The 21,932-nt window shown below is 45.1% G+C and overlaps 1 protein-coding gene across 1 annotated transcript in view; it reads right to left on the bottom strand.

The window, feature by feature from the left end:
* The window catches only part of LOC125919976 (stimulated by retinoic acid gene 6 protein-like), a 38,592-nt gene extending 25,168 nt beyond the window's left edge, over positions 1–13,424 (bottom strand). The window contains exons 1-5 of the mRNA XM_049626835.1: positions 13,258–13,424; positions 11,479–11,579; positions 8,650–8,780; positions 3,871–3,991; positions 2,258–2,303 (exon numbers count right to left, since the gene is read on the bottom strand). Of these exons, the coding sequence (XP_049482792.1) occupies positions 2,258–2,303; positions 3,871–3,991; positions 8,650–8,780; positions 11,479–11,579; positions 13,258–13,407 (549 nt within the window). The 5' untranslated portion in view covers positions 13,408–13,424. The remainder of the gene's footprint in view (positions 1–2,257; positions 2,304–3,870; positions 3,992–8,649; positions 8,781–11,478; positions 11,580–13,257) is intronic.
* Positions 13,425–21,932: the final 8,508 nt, after the last annotated feature.

Genomic DNA, 21,932 nt, shown 5'->3' with positions numbered 1-21,932 from the left:
GAAGGAAGGAAGGAAGGAAGGAAGGAAGGAATGGAGGGAGGGAGGGAGGAAAGAAGGGAGGGAGGAAGGAAGGGAGGGAGGAAGGGAGGGAAGAAGGGAGGAAAGAAGGGGGGAAGGGGGTCCCATAACTGCCATCATGTTGGCAGCAACACAAGTTCCTGAGAATACGGGTCTCTCAAAATGGTGCTCATAGTTTTTCTACGATTTTAGTTCCATTTTAATGAAAAAAAAAGTGGGGTTTTTCACTGTTTTAAGACAAACAATATTGTAACTTATTTTTCACAATTTACTAGTTGGTTTCATGCTTTTTATGTTTCCAGAGTACTTGCCCCCATGGGGAGTAGGGTTTTGATGTTGTGATGTTTGGGTGTGGGACACAGACATGCTGAGATGTGGGGGCTCATATCTCCCCTTCATCTTCCTCTCCAATATATGTTCACCACTTAAACATCAGATATCGCCACTGCCAATATTCCAGTGTCTTTCCTCTGTATCTACCCTTAATCTCTATCTGTTATAAATTGATATTATACCAAATACATAGGTCTGTCTAGATCATAATCATCTTCCCATGTGGTTATGAATTATTCGCAAACATCACTTTTAATGCTGCATAACAGTACACTATTTAGATGAATCAACTTTAGAGTCTCTCCTAATATTAGGACATTTTAGCCTATTCAACATCTCATTTTTATATCTAATGTTTCCATGAACATTCTTCATTTGAGAACATGAAGTGAAATCTTTATTATTACCTTAGTCTGGGTTCCAGTTCCATGATTTTTAACTGGTAAGTCCCGTTAGCCCCTGAGTCTCACTTTCTTACCAGTGAACTGTGGAGGTACTAACACCCTTCAAAGTACCTTGAAGCACCTTGAACTATGCAGTAGTTAATTTGGGGGACTGAGCCTAGAACACCCAGCACACTGCGGTTCTTAACATTAGTGATTCTGAGCACAGAAGTGAGGCCCTGCCCTCTCTTTCAATTAACCATGAATGTTCTGAAGTTCAAAAGAACCCCAGGAAGACTGGAAGCTCTCCAAGACACCAAAGAGAATCCTGTGATCTGGAATTTTGGGCACTGTGAGCAGAGTGAAGGAGGGCATCTTTTTGGGTAGAGGTATGCCAGAATGTTCTTAATCCCAGCCCAGAGATGCAGAGAGAAGTCCCAGCCCCCAAGTTCATTTTCCAGTCCAGCTCCCCCACTCTCCATCACGCCCTGTAATCCTCCAAGTTTACTCAAGTCTGGGAGAGGTTTTGGCAAGGCTCCTGGCCCAGGTGACCTCCTGGTGCTCCCCCTACCTGCCCAGTAACCCTTATAGATGTGTGACTCAGTCTTTCATCTTTTTCCTTTTTCTGGTGTACAAGGTTAAACGGATGAAATAGTTTCCCCCAATTCTGAGGACAATGCATGATAAAGCTGGAATGTTCATCCAGTCTGAGACTTCCATTTTGTAGACAGAGAAACTTAAGCTACATGAAGGAGTGGAAAGAAATGAGCTTTGGAGGGTGTCTGGGTGCCTCAGTTGGTTAAGAGTCCAACTTCAGTTAGGTCACGATCTCATGGTTTGTGAGTTCGAGCCCCGTGTCGGGCTCTGTGCTGACAGCTGGCAGCCTGGAACCTGCTTCAGATTCTGTGTCTCCCTCTCTCTGTGCCCCTCATTAAACATTAAAGAAAACATTAAAGAAAATTAGGGGTGCCTGCATGGCTCAGTCAGCTAGACATGTGACTCCTGATTTCGGCTCAGGTCATGATCTCGCAGTTCGTGAGTTCAAGCCTGACATAGCACTCTGCACTGACAGTGTGGAGCCTGCTTGGGATTCTCTCTCTGCCCCTCCCTCCCTCTCTCTCTCTCTCAAAATAAATGAACAAACTTAAAAAAATTAAAAAAAAAAGAAATGAACTTTGTAGTCAACCAGACCTGGTGTCAACTCTCAAATCTGTTATTTCTTAAGAGTTACTTAATAAACTTGGGCCTCAGTTTCCTCACCTGTAGAATAGGTCTGCTGAGAGGTTCCCTACCTCAAGGGGCTGCTGTGAACATCAACTGAGAGAACATCTGTCTGTGAATGAGCATCCTGATGAACATAAGATGCTATATAAATGGAAGCATCATGAATGGCTCCAGCTCTCCTTTCGGTCATACGAAGGAGCTGAGGCCCAGAGAGTGGCAGAGGCTTGTCCAATATCACGCAGCAACCTGGTCGTGGTGATAGGACTGAATGCTCTAAACATAGTTCAGCAGGGACTCACCTGCCCATGGGGACACTGTATGATGTAAAGGATGGTGACAGCAAACCTGTAGGACAAAAACAAGGCTTGGAGCACTGTGGTCCCTCCCAGCACAGCCCCTGGGAAGAAGCCCAGATCCCATCAGCCTGCAGCTACGTCTTCTTTCCTTACTCCTTGGGAGGGCTGGTTGCCAGGCCTCTGTGTACACCCCACCCAGACTGAGCACCCTATTTGTGCCAAAGTGCATGCACCAAATACACTTAACATGTCCTTGTATAGGACACAATGCTGGAATCCATACAGCGGAGCACAAAGACCCTGAGTGATCTCCTCCTCCCTGCCCTCATCAGACCCCAGAGAGGGAAAGGAATTTGTCCAGAGTCATACCCAGAGCCAGGACCAAGGCTCAGGTCTCCTGACTGGTGTTGACGCTCCTTCTGGTGGGACTGGCCTTGTCTGGAAACACTGCCCTGAGGAATGAGCCTCAAGGCTTTAGTCCCGTGAGACACACACTCCTGGCCATAGTCAAGCTTGATTCATCTCCCAAGATGCACAAGCTGCTGAGTGATTCCCACCACCCATTCCTCCCCCAGGTCAAAGGTTTGTCAGAGGCCGGAAGATGGTATTACCCCAGGTCTAACCCCGGATACCCTCTCTTTTAATTTTATAAAGCAAGCTGTTTACAAACTTAGGAATGGTAGCCATGGTGTGTCAGGTGCTGGTGAGCCCCCCTCCAGTGGCCCACACACTGGGCCTGAGGACCCCTGCCTCACACAAAGTGCTGCAGCAGGAGAGACAGCTCAGTAAGAGGGACAGGGGCTAGAAAGCAGAGTGCTTGTGGGAGGGCTCAGTCAGCAAGGATTCCTGGGACCGGCTCCATGCTGGATCTGGGGTCAGTGCTGAGAGCACAGAAATCAACAGGAGGGTCAAGAAGTTCTCCATCTGTGGGGTTGGTGATCCATGAAGGATGAGCATGGATCTATCAATGGACCAAGTCAGGGAAGATAACCCACAGGGGAGAATAACAACATATAGACAAAGAGGCCAGAATGCATGATCCACAAGAGTCCATCTTGTTCTCCAGTGTACTCCCTGGCCCATAGCAGGGATATAACAGCATGTTTGCTGAGTGAATAAGCAGGTGGATGAAGGAACGCAGGAGTCTGGTGTGACTGGAGGTGTGTGCTAGAGACTGTTAGGGATGGACAGACAGGGGAGGCCAGACTGCAGTGGCCCCAAATGCCAAGTTAAGGCACATGGATTTTCTCCTGGGCTCCCAGGGGAGACATGACAGCACAGAGAAGAAGCGTCCAAATGGGTCTCCTACATTCCCCAGTGGGACCATTGACAGTTGACAGAAAAGAAGTTTTCTACATCCCCGACTTCTGGAATATTCTAACCGCGAGTGGCCTGTGAAGCAGAAAGAATGCCTGACCTCCTGCAGCCTTACATGCAGTCCCAGGGAGAGGCCACTGTGGGATCTGGGACCAATCACTCCACCTGCCCATCCTGGGCCTCAGTTCTGGGCAAAGTTGCCCTCCAAGGGGAGCTCTCGGGTCACCTCCAGCCCTTTGTCCAGAGTGCAGCCATGGCAAAGGAGTCACAGGAGGGCAGACACGCAGCGTCCGTCTTACCAGATCAGAGAGTAGCTGAAGCCAAGGATGGAGCTGACCAGCCGGAACTCCGACGAGAGGCAGGCAAAGAAGGGGAAGTGAGACAGGCCGACTTCCATGCCTCCAATCAGAAGCACAAAGGCTGGGGGAGACAGGGCCAGAGATCCTGTGAGCTCTCTTCTCACAGGCTCAGGGGTGTTGCAACAAAGATACAGGGCTTTACGCCCACTTCCTGTCACAGGTCTCAGGTCCCAAGGAGGTGAGTGGACAAGCCCCAGCTCGGTAAAGAGGAATGGACGAATGTCTTTCATTCTTGCAACAGACCCTTCCTGGGACCTGTTCCACGCCAGGCCCTGGCTAACTATTGAGATGAAGAAGATTTGGTCCCTGCCCTTGGCTAGCTCACACTGTGATGTGCAGAGACAGGCCCCATAAGTGGACAAACAGCCATCACTGAGACTAAGGCCACCATAGCAACATGAAGAGTGGTGATGTGTGTGTGTGTGTGTGTGTGTGTGTGTGTGTGTGTACAAAACTTATAACTATCACATACTCTCTAAACAAGGCAGTGATAAGATTCATTCTGCCACTGACTAGCTCTCAGAGGATCTAATAAGATCCAGGAAAACCTACTCATGCAAGAGGATCTTTACAAAGTGCCTGCTTTGAGCTGGGTCTGGGGCCAGGCACTAAGGCTGCAGTTGGAATGAAGAAGTCTCTTGCTTTCTGAGGTGTTTACAGTCCAGTAGAGAAGACAGGGAGGAAGGTGAGTGATGTGTTAACAGAGGCATATTCAATCTGCTGTGGGGACAAGGAGAGGAAGCCACTGACTTCACCTGGGGTATGGGTTGGGGAAGGGAAGTGGTGACATACAACAAGGCCAGGAAGTATAAGCAGGAGTTTGTAAGATGGAGAGAAGAAGGGAAGGGAGGGCGTTCCTCACTCAGAGGATGGGAAATGGCTGGTTGGGGCTGGTGAGTATTTATGTGACCGTGAGGGGTGGGAGGCTGGCAGGGAAGGACGACATAGAAGGAATACTTTCTGTGAGGATGGAAGCCATGACAGTATCATTTTGTAATCTGCCAGAAGCGCCTCTGCCCTAGAAGCAGACAGAGCAACTAGAATGGCACAACCCACACCTGCAGACAGCATCTACAACAAAGGCAGGTCTCGAGACCATTTGTATCAACACCTGAAGTGGGAGGAAGCGGAGGAAGGCCCAAGAACAGAAGAACCCCAAACTTCCAGGAGATACAAGAGACCAAAGCTGCAATACCCGGATCGAGCCCCCCGTGGAGGCAGACAAGAAGACTCCAAGATGACAAGGACAGGAACACTAGGAGCTGGGAAACAGGGGGTCCAGACAAAAAGCAGAGGCAAGAGGCAGACTCGGAAAGTATGAGGATGTTAGGAGGATACATCTATATAATCACTTCGTGGAAACAAAAGAGAGGAATCTAGAGCCACGAACCAAGAAATGATATTCTGACCCAGCCAGATGCTCAATAGCATTAGTCTTTAGGGAAATGCAAATCAAGATAGTAATTAGATACTACTTCACCTGTACTAAGATGGCTATAACTGTTTTCAAAATAGAAAATAGTGTGTGAGGATGTGCAGAAATTAGAACCCTCACACACTGCAGATCAGGGTCCAGAACAGAGTCCAGAAACAGACCCGTACTTATGGAGCCAATCGACGCTGACAAGGGTCCAAAGGCAATTTTGTGGGCAAAGGACAAGTTTCTGAAATAAGCAGTGCTGGAAAAAATGGAAAACCAAAGGCAAAAACAAAACAAAAAAAAGCAAAAAAACTTCAATCTATACCTCACACTATATGCAAAAAATTAACTCAAAATGTATTACAGACCTAAAAGCAAAACATCGTAAGACTATAAAACTTCTAGAAAAAACATAGGAGAAAATCTAAGTGATCTTGTATTAGGCAAAGATTTCTTCTATGACACCATAAGCATGAGCCATAAAATAAAATGAATAAATTAGATTTCATCAAAATTTTAAGGCAACTTTTCAAAAGAAATTTTTGGTAGAATGAAAAAACAAGCTACACACTAGGAGCAAATGCAATTCTCACGTCCGATAAAGGACTCGTGTACAGATTAAAGAACTATCAAAACTCAGAAGAAAATAAAAAACCTAATTTTTATAAATAAGGAAAGTGATTTGGACATGTCACCAAAGAGCTATAGGGATAGCAAAAAGCACATCAAAATATGATCAGCATTACCAGTCATGAAAATGCAAATTAAAACCACGATAAATCACTACATACCTCTTAAAATGGCTAAGATTAAAAAGACTTTGTCTACTCATTTGGTATTTAGATTCTACATATGGGTGAAATGATATGGTGTTTGTTTTCCTCTGACCTATTTCACTTAGAATAAATACCCTCTAGATCCATCCATGTTGTTGCAAATGGCAAGATTTCATTCTTTTTATGGCTGAGTAATATTCCATTGTGTGTGTGTGTGTGTGTGTGTGTGTGTGCGTGTGTGTATAACATCTTCTTTATCCATTCCTCTATCAATGGACACTTAGGTTGCTTATATTTTTGGCTACTGTAAATAATATTGCAATAAACATAGAGTGCTTACAGTTTTTCAAATTAGTGTTTAGATTTTTTGTTTTATTTTAGAGAGAGAAAGTGTGAGCAGGGAAGAGGTTCTGAGGGGGGTGAGAGAGAATCTCAAGCAGGCTCCATGCTCCGTGCAGAGCCTGATGGCAGGGTTTGATATCACAACTCTGGGATCACAACCTGAGCCAAAATCAAGAGTCAGATGCTCAACTCACCAATCCAGGTGCCCCAATATTTTCATTTTCTTTGGGTAAATACCTAGTAATGGGATTACTGGGTCATATGGTAGTTCTATTTTTAATTTTTTAGGAACCTCTATACCGTTTTCCACAGTAGCTATACCAGTTTGCATTCCTATCAACAGTGAATGAGAGTCCTTTTTTCTCTACATCCTCACCAACATGTATTATTTCTTCAACAAACAGCATCAGACCTATATTTACAGAGAACAAACTGATGGCTGCCAGAGGGGGGTGGGGTGGAGGGATGGACAAAATGGGTAAAAGGGACTTCCAGGCTGTCAGTATGGGAATGAATAAGTCATAGGAACAAAAAGGCACAGCATAGGGAATATAGTCAGTGATATTATAATAGTGTTGTACAGTGACAAATTACACCTCCACATTTGCGGTGAGCAGAGCATAACAGAGAGATGTTGAATCACTGTCTTGAACACCTCAAGCTAATTTAACATTGCATGTCAACTCTACTCAAATTAAAAAAAATGTTAGAGAGACTGACAACAACAAAAATGTAAGTAAAAAATAAAAAGACTGACCACGTGTTGCTAAGGAGAGAGAAAAACGGGAAGTCTCACATAAGTGATGGTGGTAATCTAAAATGGAACCATTACTTTGGAAAACAGTTTGACAATTTCTTTAAAAAGTATGATCTAGGGGGCGCCTGGGTGGCTTAGTCGGTTAAGCGTCCAACTTCCACTCAGGTCGTGATCTCACAGTTCTGAGTTTGAGCCCCGCATCGGGCTCTGTGCTGACAGCTCAGAGCCTGGAGCCTGCTTTGGGTTCTGTGTCTCCCTCTCTCTCTGCCCTTCCCCCGCTCGTGGTCTGTCTCTGTCTCTCTCTCAAAATATAAATAAACATTAAAAAAAAATTTTTTAAGTATGATCTACTACATGATGTGTACGATCCAGCCATTCCACTCATAGGCACTTACCCAGGAAAAATGGAAGCACAGCTACACACAAAGATTTGTACACAAATGTTCATAGCAGCTTTATTTGCAGTAGCCAAAATCTGCAAATAAATCAAATGTCCATCAAGAGATGAATGCGTACACAAATTCTGATTTCTCCATATAGTGGAGTGCCACGCAGAAGCAAAAAAGAATGAATTTCTGGCACACGTTAAATATGTATGAATCTCAAAATAACTACGCTGTGTGAAAGAAGGTCACACCCGTACACACACACACACACACACACACACGTACATTCTGTATGATCCCATTTATATAAAATTCTGGAAAAAGATCAGTGATGAGGGTAGTGAGGGTAGTGGGAAGGAAAGATTACAAAAGGGGACAAGGAGACTTAAGGGGCTCCTTATCTTGATTGTGGTAATGATTTCATGGATATAAACATTTGTCAAAATTTATCAAATTGTATACATTAAAGAGGTATGTGGTGGTATATCATTTCAGTTTTAATTTGCATTTCCCTAAAGACTAATGAGGCATTGGTAGGTATTTGATCATATAGCTCTGGAGGCCCTGAGAGAGAGCCGGGCTGGACAGAGAGGTTTGGAGTCATTGTATTAGGATGGCTGAATCTGTAAATTAGAGTTGATCCTTCAGGGAGAACATAAGTCATGGGGAATGACGAGACCTCAGGCCAAGGGACAAAGAAGTAAGCATTGTTCTGCGAGGAGGAATCCTAGGGCTTGTTGATATCAAGAAGGCAGCAATGGCTAAGACTTAGGAGAGATTTTTGGGGTAGGTGATGGTGAACCTACTTTCTGAGCCTTTGTTCTAAGTCTAAAGGAGCTCTGAATCTCACTGGGGGAAAGCCCTATAAATAAGCTTTGAGACCTGGTGGGCTAGGCATTTTCCTGGGGCAAGTAACAGGTGGGGAACACTGACTGCTCACAAAGTTTATTTCCTGATCCCAGGGAACCCCGGCCAGGCAGTCTCTGAGAGCAAGACTTGTCATGACAAAATTCCCAGCAGGTATGAGGCAGCCCTTACCTTGTGCCCACTGAGGGATATGTAAGGGCTGGTACCCTTCTGAGAACAAGAACATGACTTTATTGGCTGTGGCCCCAAAGGCGATTCCATAAGACCATCGGTTACTAAAGGTGCCCACAAAGTCCAGAGGTCTGTGAACAAGAGAAACAGCTTGTGAGGCCAGAGAGTGGCTCATTCCCACCAATAGCCTCCAAAATAGCAACCCCACCCTGAGGCGGGATTATCGGGTAGCAAATTGTTCATTTCAGCTGACATTGTCTGAGGCCCTCGGTGCCAATTCTAGGGGCAGGCATGGATTCAGGGTACTGAGGTGAGGAAGACAAAAAATCTTTGCCCTTGAGGAGCCTTAGGGGAAAGGGTGTGGGGAGGGGGACACAAGCAAGGACACCAATAGCCATGACAACAAAAAAAATGGGATGTGTTTCATTTATGAGAGACACAAGCAGTATGTCTCGAGAGATCAAAATGAGGAGTATGTCCTAGACAGGCTTGGGGAGCCTGCCCCATACTCGGCCCCTGTGAGAGTTCCAATATCCCTGGGAAGGTCTGGGACTCATTGGCTGTGCTGGTTCCACGCAAGTGTCCCTTCCTGGCCACAGCTGATTGGACCAGGGGTGACCACCTGACTTTGGATGGGCCAATCAGATGCCCGGTCTCGTATAAGAGTTTCACACCCTGAGGACATGAGCCAGTTAGCTGTTAAAATTCTGTTCTGGAAAATCATGGCAAGTTGGAATCAGAGTCAGAGCTAGAGGCAAGTGGAGATTTTAGGGAAGCAGAAATCCTAAGTCATATTATAAAGTCAGACAGCAGAGAGGACAATAGTAAAGTGGTGCTGAGGGGCTCCTGTGACACAAGGAGGCACAAATAAAATCAGTCTCCCAGAGATGCCCATCTCAAAGTTCCAGTTACCATGAGGCCGGCCTTGCCAGTTTCTGTGAAATCTCTGTAACTTTACAAAAATCCTTTCTTTTCCTTTTACATAAACAAACTTTACAGGATAGCTGTTTCTTCTTCTGACCAAAATACTTTGTCTACATCAAAGTAAGCAATCACATTTGGAAAGAAGAGAATACTTTCCCATTGAAATGCCATCTGATGTGGCTTTGATGAAAACTCAGGATGGCACTGGGGAACTACACGTGGAGGTAGGGATCTGGAGGCAGGATCTGGATCTCACCTCATACCCCCTTAGTCTTGCTCATCTTCACTTTCAAGGCTCAGCTCAAGGAGCACCTCTTCCAGGAAGTCCCCGCCCCTGCCATTACTCTGACCACTTCCAGCAGGCCCACCTAGCTCCTGCCTTGCTGTGTCCCCCAAGCACTAAGTGGGCATGTCCGTGTTTTAGCATGCCCCCTGCATTGTTCCTTGTCTAGGAAACTACAAGCTTCAAGGGGTGGGGACCTAGCACAGAGCCTTGAAAAGAGTAGGTGCTCACTGCATGTTCGTGGACACCCATTTTGTTGAAGTGACCTGCATTCAATCAGTCCTCCCTGTAGAGCCTCAGAAATAAGTGAGACTGTTTACATATCTTTAAACAGATGGCAAGCCCCGCTCTGCTCATGTCACAGAGACACCATGGGCGGCAAATGAAGGGCTGCTTGACAAACGGTGGTATGCCACACACATGTGAGGGGTTTTTAATGAGTGAGGGGGGTGGGCTGGAACTACTCAGAAAAGCAGGGGTTTTGATGGGAAGGTGGCCAGGGAGCAAGCGAGTGGTGCCATTGTCAACTGAATTCAAAGCAGTTTGACATGACCCATACAGAACTCCCACTTCTTAAGAAGCCCTGTACCAGGCCCTGCAAGTCAAATGCCCAGGGCAGAGTCTGCCTCTGTGTCCCAACCAGTGTGGCTCAGACCTGGCAGTTTGGAAGAGGCTGACCCCTCCAACAGGTGATATCCAGGATAAGTCTGCTACTCAGAACTGGTACAGGCGGTCCCTGGACATTGCAGGTGGATTTGTCACCCTGAAGCCCTAGGTCACCGCTAGCCTTGGTCCTGACACCGTGGTTTCCTCTCCCTTCTCCAGAGCCCAAGGCTGAGACTTGAACAGGTTTACACACATGAGCCTGCTTAGGCTATTATGCAGGGGAAATGAGAGTAAATAGGAACCAGACCTCAGTTAAAGCTCTTGTCACCTATTAGCTGTGTGGACTTGGGCACGTCACTCAAGCTCTCTGGGCCTGAGTTTGTTCATCCATTACATGAGGATAACAACCTCCAGCATGCTACGCTGGCAAGAGTGTTCATCCAAGTAATGCAGGCAAAGCAAATGGTCCAGTGCCTGGGTCACAGTCACCATGTGATAACTGCTATATGCATTATGATCATGATTATCATCAATCATTGAAAGTGAGGAGGTATAGATACGAGCAATTAGAGCTTAAGAAAAAATGTGAGAAGGGGTGCAGAGACTCAGAATGGCAGAGCCAGAAACCGGCCCTGAAGGCACCTGGTCCAGCGGGACCTCCTGGTGCCATGCCAGCACGAACGTTTGCTGCTGCCTGTGGCCAACCGAGAACTCTCTTCCTCCTGCTTCCTGAGGCAGCCATAGTGCTGACTTTGGGAAGGCCTTTTCCATATTGAGCTGAACCTCCTTGAGACATTTTAATCATATTTGGGCAGCCGTGGGTTCTGAGGCTGCAATGGCTTGGATGTCAATTCTGAACCCCCAGAGCTTGGTTGGGGTGAGGCAGGGAGGGGAAGGAGCGGTGGAGATGAGGCAAGGCTGGGGAGGTAATGGGGTGTTATCCTGGCCTTATAATGGGTGTTGGCCCCAAATACAGGGTGCCCCAAGCTGTAGAGATCAGCCTTAGCTCAACTCACATGATGATTCCAAAGCGGTTCCCCAGGAGGTGAGAAGTATCATCTCTCTGCTTACGGTGCTCTCGTCTTTGGAGAAAGGACAAGACCAAAATGATGAAAAGCTACAGGAAGAGAAGATGAGAACGTCAATGGGCCCTCCCTGAAGGAGGATGTGTGGGTGAGCAGAGGGCTCAGAGTGTGGCTCCTCAGAGCCCAGAGTCAGGGAGCTATCTGCACACACCCTTGAGCTTCCAGAATGCTTTGTACTGAGCTTTCCTCTGTGTTGCCCTGAACAGGCTCAAATTTAGTCTCTCTCACATATTGACTAGAAGAGAGACCCAGCTTCTCCAAGCCTCAGTTTCCTCACCTGTGAAAAGGAGATAATTGTCACACTGCGAATCCTTCTTTCCTTTTTGCTTTTTGAGAATTCAATCATATTCTCAGGCACTTGATGCCCTTTTTCTCTTCCTTTTACTAGAAACTTCCTGAGAACTGTCTACACTTGCTGCCTCTATTTCCTCACCTCTCATTGCTCTTCAACCCCCTAACCTGGCTTCTCCTTCCCATCCATGGAAAGAGCTATGGCCAAAGTCGAAAACTACCATGAATCCATTGGAAACTTCAAGCCCAAATCTGGCTTGATCTCTCAGCCGCATTCCAGTGTTGACCACTTCCTCCTCTGAGAAACACCCTGTTCCCTAGGCTTCCATCAACAGTGCTTTTCTGGGTTTTCTCCATTACTTCTCAGTCTCCTCTGCTGGATTATTCTTTATTCCACCACTAAAGTCGGGATTTCCTCATCATTCAGTCCAAGGATCACTCCTCTTATTAGCAGATCCTCTCACCCATGTCCATGCTTTCAATGGCCACCAATGCCCACAAGACTCAGCTTGACTCTTCAGCCCAGACCTTGTCCATGAGCTCCCCAACTATTCATCTAACTACAGAGTTGGCACTTCTTAAATTCAGTATGTCTTAAACGGAACTCACGATTTGCCTCCCTGCCCTGTCTTCATCCACCCCAAACCCAGATCTCTTCTGGTTCTCCTTAACTAGTGAATGACAGACACCGTCTTCCTTCTGGCCATGCAAGTTAGAAACCCACGTTGTCCTCAACCCCTCCTCTCCCTAACTACTCTATCCAATGCATTAGCTAGTCCTACTGTCTTACTCCCAAACATCTTGAGCAGACCACCACCCATCCAGGATGAGCTAAAATCTGAACCATCTCCTCTCTGGCCCACCTCCACCTTGATCCCCACAATGCAACAAGAGTGATCATTTCAAAACAGAATACTAATCACATAAGCTCCATGCTGGAAAAGTCCAGTTACTTCCCACTGCACTTAGAATGCAGACACCACTCCTTCACACAGAGCCCCAGAGGGCTCCACCTGGCCCAGGCCCACTCACCTCCCAGAAAACTCTACCTCACCTCTCCACTCCAGCCACGCCAGCCCTCTCGGCTCCTCACACTCTCCATTCCCCTCCTCCACAGGGCTTTGCACATGCTCTCCTCTCTGCTTAAAAGGCTCTTGACTACATCTTCCAATAGACCTCAGCTGTTATTGCTTCCTTAGAAGAGCCTTTTTTGAATCCCTAAAAAACCAGTGTCCTTGACTCTTCAGCCGTTAAAAGCCTTCCTCTGCCTGTTTTTTGGTGCATAATATAAGAAAGCAAGTCAAAGAAATTCAATTGATGTCTCTCTGCTGACCTATTCAGGCCCTTTGGGGAGTCTGTGTATGGGAGGGACCCAATTCCCCTCCTCTCTGCTCCTTGCTCTCCTCTGCCTTTACTTACTGATGGGATGAGGGAGTAATGGAGGAAGAGCTCCATGTCCACTGAGCTGACACAGGTGCCATTTAGCTGCCTGGTTCTGAAAAACAGCCAAAAAAACACATTCACATCATCAGTCACTGCTGCAGGCATTGACCCATCAGCACTGAGCATCACTGTCAGGGGTTCAGCTTATTCACCACTAAGATCATCTTATCTTGTTTTTTGAAAGAGAGAGAGAGACAGAGAGAGAGGTGGAGGGAGAAGGGGGAGGGCCAGACAGAGAGGAGAGAGAGAATCCCGACATAGGGCTCAATCTCACAACCCTGGGATCACAACCTGAGCTGAAATCAAGAGTCAGATGCTTGACTCACCCAGGCACCCCAATCATCTGATCTTTGTATTTGTTATTTTATTTTTAATTTTTATTTATTGTTGAGAGAGAGAGAGAGGAGACAACAAGTGGGGGAGGGGCAGAGAGAGAGGGAGACATAGAATCCGAAGCAGGCTTCAAAGTTGGACACTCAACTGACTGAGCCACCCAGGTGCCAGAAACAAAAAGACTTCTATTTTATTCAGAAGTACTTTGATCAATCACATGATCATGTACTATGCAACCAGTATCAATTTGAGAAGAACATTGACTCAGTGCCTAGTAAACTCTGTTCTTGCTGCTCGGACTCCAATACACCCTGTCTACGTGCTCACCGGGACCCGCAGACCTGTGCTGACTCTGTCTCCCACCCCTGCAGCACGTCGGCCATCTCCCAGGCCCCATTCCCCTGCCAGCTCCTGCCTTTCCCTCAGAAGTCTCAGGGAAGACCACTCCTCTGGGGAACCCATGAGCAGGGCACACCCCCACGCCAGAGTTCTTTTAAAGCCCCAGTATTCCCCAGTTATGTCTAACCATAGGTCTGAAAGACCCTAGAAGCGGTGGAGAAGGTGCAGGAACTCAGGCCATCAGAAATGTGATAAAGCTGTAAAGCTCACACTTCTGCTTTTAGGAAGGTACACTGAGAACATGCATCAGTCTCCCCATCCTATATGAAACCCTCAAAATGATAAAGATGTTATTTTTTATTTTTTAAAGTTTATTTATTTTGAAAGAGAGAGAGAAAACACATGAGTGGGGAGAGGCAGAGAGAGAGGGAGAGAGAGAATCCCAAGCAGGCTCCATACTGCCAGCACAGAGCCTGATGTGGGGCTCGAACCCATGAACCGTGAGATCATGATCTCAGCTGAAATCGATAGTCAGAAGCCCAAATGACTGGGCCACCCAGGTGCCCCAAGATGTTATTTTTTTTTAAAAAAAAAAAGAAAGAAAACAGAGATTTTGAAAGCAAGAAGGGTATCTATTGGGGGCACAGAAACTATGGGAAGACCCCGAATGATGGAGAGCAACTGGGACTAAAACAAAGAGAAAAAGAGTGAGTCAATGAGGCCACAGACTGTGGGGCCACACAACGAAAGGTTCTACACTCACAGTGTAACAGGACAGGGTTGTCAGCAGCCCACGGAATGATGAACTGGGGTCTCACAGAGACCCAACTGTCTTCCCACCCCTGCTGACCAGTCAGAGGCAATGGGTGTTGTCCCCAAGAGTAGTGTATATGGGTCAGAGGTGGGGGGTCAGTGCTCTGGATCACAGATGGTCCTGCAAGGGACCAGAAGCTTCAGCTTCCAGACAGCCCCTGAGGCACCCCACCTAGCGGTACCACCTCCATCCCACTGCCCTGACAGCAGCCTTAGGACTAGCCACCCTCCACAAAGCGGGTACCCCAGTGGCCAGCTCAGTCACAAAGATGAGCACACAATCAAGAGCCATCAAACATTTGAGGAAAGATAACACCACAAAAGGGAGTCAAAAATTCAAGAAAGAGGAACTTATTCCTGAGGAGATGAAGTTAATATGGAACCTCTCTGAGGTCATTGCTACAGGAAATCCTGTAGAAGCATAAATCTAGGAGTGCCTGGGTGGCTCAGTTGGTTAAGATGGGACCCTTGATTTCGGCTCAGGTCATGATTCCAATATCATGGGATTGAGCCCTGTATTGGGCTCTGCATTGAGTGTGGAGCCTGCTTGAGATTCTCTCTCTCTCTCTCTCTCTCTCTCTCTCTCTCTCCCTTTGCCCCTCTCTCCCACTTGTGCTCTCTCTCTCTCTCAAAATTAATTAAAATTAAAAAAAATTTTAAAAAGAAGCATAAATCTAGGAGGAAATAGAGGGGTGCAAAAAGCAATAGCAGGCAAAAAAAAAAAAAATCCCTGAGCACAGGATTCTAAGTAAATATACATTTAAATAAATATATATCTTTACACATAGTTAACATTCTTAGACACACAAGGACTCAAAAGACCTTCCCTGGAAAAAAACAATGGAGGAAATTCTCAAGAAATAAGAAAGAGGACTCTACAACCGAAGCTGGAGACATCGCAATCCCAGACTTCAAGATGTATTACAAAGCTGTAATCATCAAAACAGTGGTACTGGCACAAAAAGAGACGCTCAGATCAATGGAACAGAATAGAGATCCCAGAATGGACCCACAAACGTATGGCCAACTAATCTTTAACAAAGCAGGAAAGAATATCCAATGGATCAAAGACAGTCTCTTCAGCAAATGGTGCTGGAAAAACTGGACAGCGACATGCATAAGAATGAATCTGAACCACTTTCTTACACCATACACAAAAATAAACTCAAAATGGATGAAAGACCTCAATGTAAGACAGGAAGCCATCAAAATCCTCAAAGAGAAAGCAGGCAAAAAACCTCTTTGACCTCGGCCAAAGCAACTTCTTACTCAACACGTCTCTGGAGGCAAGGGAAAAAAAGCAAAAATGAACTACTGGGACCTCATCAAAATAAAAGCTTCTGCACAGCAAAGAAAACAATCAGCAAAACTAAAAGGCAACTGACAGAATGGGAGAAGATATTTGTAAATGACATATAAGATAAACGGCTAGTATCCAAAATCTATAAAGAACTTACCAAACTCAACACCCAAAAAAAAATAATCCAGTGAAGAAATGGGCAAAAGACATGAGTAGACACTTTTGCAAAGAAGACATCCAGATGGCCAACCGACACATGAAAAAATGCTCAACATCACTCATCATCAGGGAAATACAGATCAAAACCACAATGAGATACCACCTCACACCTGTCAGAATGGCTAACACTAACAACTCAGGCAACAACAGATGTTGGTGAGGATGTGGAGAAAGAGGATCTCTTTTGCATTGCTGGTGGGAATGCAAACTGGTACAGCCACTCTGGAAAACAGTATGGCAGTTCCTCAAAAAACTAAAAATAGAACTACCCTATGACCCAGCAATTGCACTATGAGGTATTTATCCAAGAGATACAGGTGTGCTGTTTTGAAGGGACACATGCACCCCAATGTTTATAGCAGCACTATCAACAATAGCCAAATTATGGAAAGAGCCCAAATGTCCATCGACAGAAGAATGAATAAAAAAGATGTGGTACATATATACAATGGGGTATTACTCAGCAATCAAAAAGAATGGAATCTTACCGTTTGCAACTATGTGGATGGAACTGGAGGGTATTATGCTAAATAAAATTAGTCAGTCAGAAAAAGACAAATGTCATATGACCTCACTCATATGAGGAATTTAAGATACAAAACAGATGAACATAAGGGAAGGGAAGCAAATATAATATAAAAACGGGGGGGGACAAAACATAAGAGACTCTTAAATATAGAGAACAAACAGAGGGTTGCTAGAGGGGCTGTGGGAGAGGGGGATGGACTAAATGGGTAAGGGGCTTAAGGAATCTACTCCTGAAATCATTGTTGCACCATATGCTAACTAACTTGGATGTAAGTTTAAAAAATTAATAAATTAATTAATCTTTAAAAAAGAAAGAAAGAAAGAGGAGTCTAGGAAGAAGAAGGATTTAAAGGCAACAGCCAACACAGAAATGAGTAAAATATCTTGTTAAATATCTAGGTAAGTAGTTATTGTGAAACAAAATGTGTGAAATGCCAATTTGGAGGTAAAATCCCATGGGGGAAGGGGCGAGCTGAGGCCAGGTGTGGATGCAGAGAGAACAGCAGGATCACATTCTCCTGTTTAGCAGGATGATGGAGAAACCTGTTTTCTCTTTCTGGGCTTTATAAGAAAAATGCAGTTCTAGGTAAGTATATTAAAAGTACACAGGGAATTGCCGGAAGAATACAAATACAGTGTAAAACGTACATTGAAGAGTATCTATGAAAAAAAGAAAATTCAATCCCTCCAACAAACTACAGGAAGAGAAAAAAATAAAATTGAGACTAGAAGAGAAACACCACAAGAACAAAAATGTCCAAAGAATAGTAAGCCACTAACAAAGAAGAGATACAAATGCGTGATAAGTTCTTAAAACTGCAACTAGTAATAACAGTAGAAATTAAGATAAAGTGTTGTCTTATCTATTAAATTGAGAATTATTGAAAATACTACCTAGCATTACTGAAGATTAAAACAAGTTAGTATCCATTTCCTGGTAGTAAGAGTATAAACTGGTATAAACATTCTGAGGATTAATTTTGCAACATATACATGAAGAACTTTCAAAATACGGCAATTCCACATTAAGGAATCCTACTTCTGAAAAATATAAGCTAGGGAAATACTCAGAGAGGTGCCTAAAGATATGTACTAGAATGCCCAGATTCTTGCTCTCTTTCTCTCTCTCTAGCCCTCACTCTGTCAATCTCTCTCTTGTGTGTGTATAATGTTTGAAATGTAATATACGCTCATTGTAAAACACGCAAAATGTCTACCAATGTATAAAGTAGTAAATAAAAGTCCCTTCTCCTTCCATAACTATGCGTGTTTATAACCTCCATAATTTTAAGCAAAAATGGGATCTGACTAAACTTGATTTCTTCATTTAATCAAGGAAAAAAATGCGTTTACTAAAGAAAGGAAATTTCTGTGTGGGTATAACAGGTCCGTCAGACTCCTCTGGATGGGTGATTGCCTGTGCAGACTCACCGCCTGGTCTGCGTCCTGCTGGCAGGGGTGGAGAGTGGGCAGCAGCTGGGAACAGGTGAGCTCCAGGAGGGTGGACAGTGCTGCCCTCTAAGGGGCCCCAGCTGCATAGTCTGGAACCCCTGGGCTGCACTTCCTCTCCAGCAGCCACTGCAGTGAGCATATGAAACATACTGCAGTCAACCCAAGTTCAAAAGCCACTGAGGCCCCTTCCCTGGTCTTTACTACTCATGCTGCTTCCTGGTGGGTCCAGGGCTGGTGGGGCAGGAATGCTGAAGGGTGGACAACACCTACAGGGCAGCCCCGAGACAAAACCCCCAAACGCAGAAGATCTGCTTTCCACGGATGATGCCTTGGAAATATGTTTATGATATACCATAAAGTGAAAGAAAATTCTTTCTTGATCCCAAGTCGTGAAGAGTGGTCATCTCTGGGTAGTGGCATTTGAGGTCATTCGACTGACTTTTTATGATTTTTTCTGAATTGCAGTACACAGAGATATGCGGCTTGACAGCTGTGTCCGTCTATTGGAGAGCTTAGAACAGCGCCTGGCACAAAGTAGAGGCAATAAACACATGCTGAATGAATGAACAGGTCGCTCTGTAATCAGGGAAAGACTAAAGGTAGTTCCTAAGCCATAAAACACCATTCTGAGGTAAAGAAGGGTGTGAAATCAGCATAAAGTGAAAACGTGTATGGTTTGGGGTGGTACAAATTACACATCTTTCATTAGTTAAAACATTCCTTTTTGGAAAATGTTTATTTTTGAGAGAGAGAGAGAGAGAGAGAGAGAGAGTGCGCACGAGCTAGTGGGGGAGGGGCAGAGAGAGAAGAAGACAGAGAATCTGAAGCAGGCTCTGTCTGCGCTGATAGCAGAGAGCCTGACGTGAGGCTCCAACTCACGAGCTGCGAGATTATGACCTGAGCCAAAGTCAGACACTTAACCAACTGAGACACCCAGGTGCCCTTCATTAATTAAAAAATTACTTAAGAACATGCTATGATGGCCAATCTGAGGTGTGCTATACAGCTGGTGCATCTAGATGATGGGTCGTCTGAATTCCCAGCTCCTGTCTCCAACACCCCCCTACTGATCCCCTGCCTGTGGCGGGGGGGGGGGGTCTCTGCCCCACAATCCTTTTGCTTCCTTTGGCCCCAACATTATCCTTCCATAGTAGTAAGTTAAACATATGATAACAGCTTTCTTTGATGGATGTTACTTTAATATGTGTCACTATGGCCTAGAAATTCTGCCATTTTAGATTATCTAATCCTTGCACGAATCTCGTGAGGCAGGTTGTGTTATCTCCTTTGTAAAACAAGGAACTAAAGCCAGGAGAGGTTTCACACCCCACAGACTCATCTCTGATTCCTAAGGTCAGCCCAGCGCCTGGCACGGAGAGGCTCAGGAATGTCTGCTGAGAGGCAGGCAAACCCTAAGAGACTCTTAAATACAGGGAACAAACTGAGGGTTGATGGAGGGAGGTGGGTGGGGGATGGGCTAACTGGGTGACGGGCATTAAGGAAGACACTTAGTGGGATGAGCACTGGGTGTTATATGTAAGTGTTGAATCACTAAATTCTACTTCTGAAGCCAATACTACACTATAAGTTAACTAACTTGAACTTAAATTAAAAAAAAAAAAACACATTCAGGGGCACCTGGGTGGCTCAGTCAGTTGAGTGCCTGACTTCAGCTCAGGTCATGATCTCACTATTCGTGAGTTCGAGCCCCACATTGGGCTCTGTGCTGACAGCTCAGAGCCTGGAGCCTGCCTCAGATTCTGTGTCTCCCTCTCTCTCGGCCCCTCCCCTGCTCATGCTCTGTCTCTCTCTGTCTCTCAATAATAAAGAAACATTAAAAAAATTAAAAAAAAAAAAACATTCCAAGGGAACTTCTCTGAGGAAACTGAAGCCCAGAGAGGGCCAGTGAGCAGAAAAAGTCAGGACGCCCAGGACTATTTCAGGTGAAACTCAGTGAGTTCAGGCACCTTGTGGGCAGGCAGCTGCAGGACCTTGGTGCTCAGCACAGAGAAGGATTAGGGAAGGAGGAAGAGGTGTGTGTGCATGTATGTTGTATGTGTTTATGTGTGTGTGGGTGCCTGCCTGTCCTTGTGACACCTCCAGCAATGCAGTAGTCTGTGTGTTGGGCTGTCCGCTTCTGGGCCACCCTGACCTACCTCTGGGAATCCCATCAATCCCCTGGTGCACAGCCTCCTTGCCATCCTGCCTGAGAGTTCCAGGCAGATGTAATAGTGTGCTCAGGCTGGCTTGAATCACCTTATCAGGAATTTCGCAGGCCCATTGTGAAACACCAGCATTGTTAAAAACTGAATTATATAAACTTATAATTAAATAAGTTATGCTAAAAAGAAAGGTAGCAAAGATTCAAAACCCATCACTTTTTTTTTTATTTTGGTGATGTCTTTATTTTTTTTTTCAATATATGAAATTTATTGTCAAATTGGTTTCCATACAACACCCATTGCTCATCCCAGAAGGTGCCCTCCTCAATACCCATCACCCACCCTCCCCTCCCTCCCACACCCCATCAACCCTCACTTTGTTCTCAATTTTTAAGAGTCTCTTATGCTTTGGCTCTCTCCCACTCTAACCTCTTTTTTTTTTTTCCATCCCCTCCCCCATGGGTTTCTGTTAAGTTTCTCAGGATCCACATAAGAATGAAAACATATGGTATCTGTCTTTCTCTGTATGGCTTATTTCACTTAGCATCACACTCTCCAGTTCCATCCATGTTGCTACAAAGGGCCATATTTCGTTCTTTCTCATTGCCCTGTAGTACTCCATTGTGCATATAAACCACAATTTCTTTATCCATTCATCAGTTGATAAACATTTAGGCTCTTTCCATAATTTGGCTATTGTTGAGAGTGCTGCTATAAACATTGGGGTACAAGTGCCCCTATGCACCAGTACTCCTGTATCCCTTGAAAACCCATCACTTTCTAATTATTATACTATTATCTATGCTCCTGAAGTTATTTACATCTCTTGCATGTGTGTGATGGAAACTATGTTATGGCGTGCTACTGAGTTATCTCTTTCCACACCCATATTCAGCGACTTCATGTAGGCACCTTGAAACTGGCCACAGCGGGAATATTTACACCATGCAAATAGGCCAGACACTACAAATCAGGGCTTGCTTTATTGTTTTGTAGATTGTCTATAAAGTGACAGAGAAGGGGCACCTGGGTGGCTCAGTCGGTTAAGCGTCTGACTCTTGGTTTCCACACAGGTCGTGATCTCACAGTTCGTGAATTTGAGCCCCGCATCAGGCTCCGCGCTGACGGTGCAGAGCTTGCTTGGGATTCTCTCTCTCCCTCTCTGTCTCTGCCCCCCACCCTGCGTGCACTCTCCCTCTCTCTCTCAAAAATAAATAAACATTTTAAAAAAGTGACAGAGAAAATGTTAATAATGCAGATTACATTTAAACCTATGTTTGTAGCTATTACACTGTGAATAACAGGAAAAAAAAAATTGAAGAAGTATTCTCCCAGAATTCAAAAACTCTTATCCTATCTAGGAAATAGTTTCTGTCGATTGATGAATGAGGGAAGTTTTGACCTAACTCTTGCCTTCATTGTTTCACATTTGTCTTACTCATTAGTGTAAATAAAAATATCTAATAACATTCATGTTGAAACTATGCTCATTCATCAACTACAGG

Source organism: Panthera uncia, chromosome D4, assembly GCF_023721935.1.
Source record: "Panthera uncia isolate 11264 chromosome D4, Puncia_PCG_1.0, whole genome shotgun sequence".
NCBI classification, from domain to species: Eukaryota; Metazoa; Chordata; class Mammalia; order Carnivora; family Felidae; genus Panthera; species Panthera uncia.
This window is presented reverse-complemented; position numbering and strand designations above follow the sequence as displayed.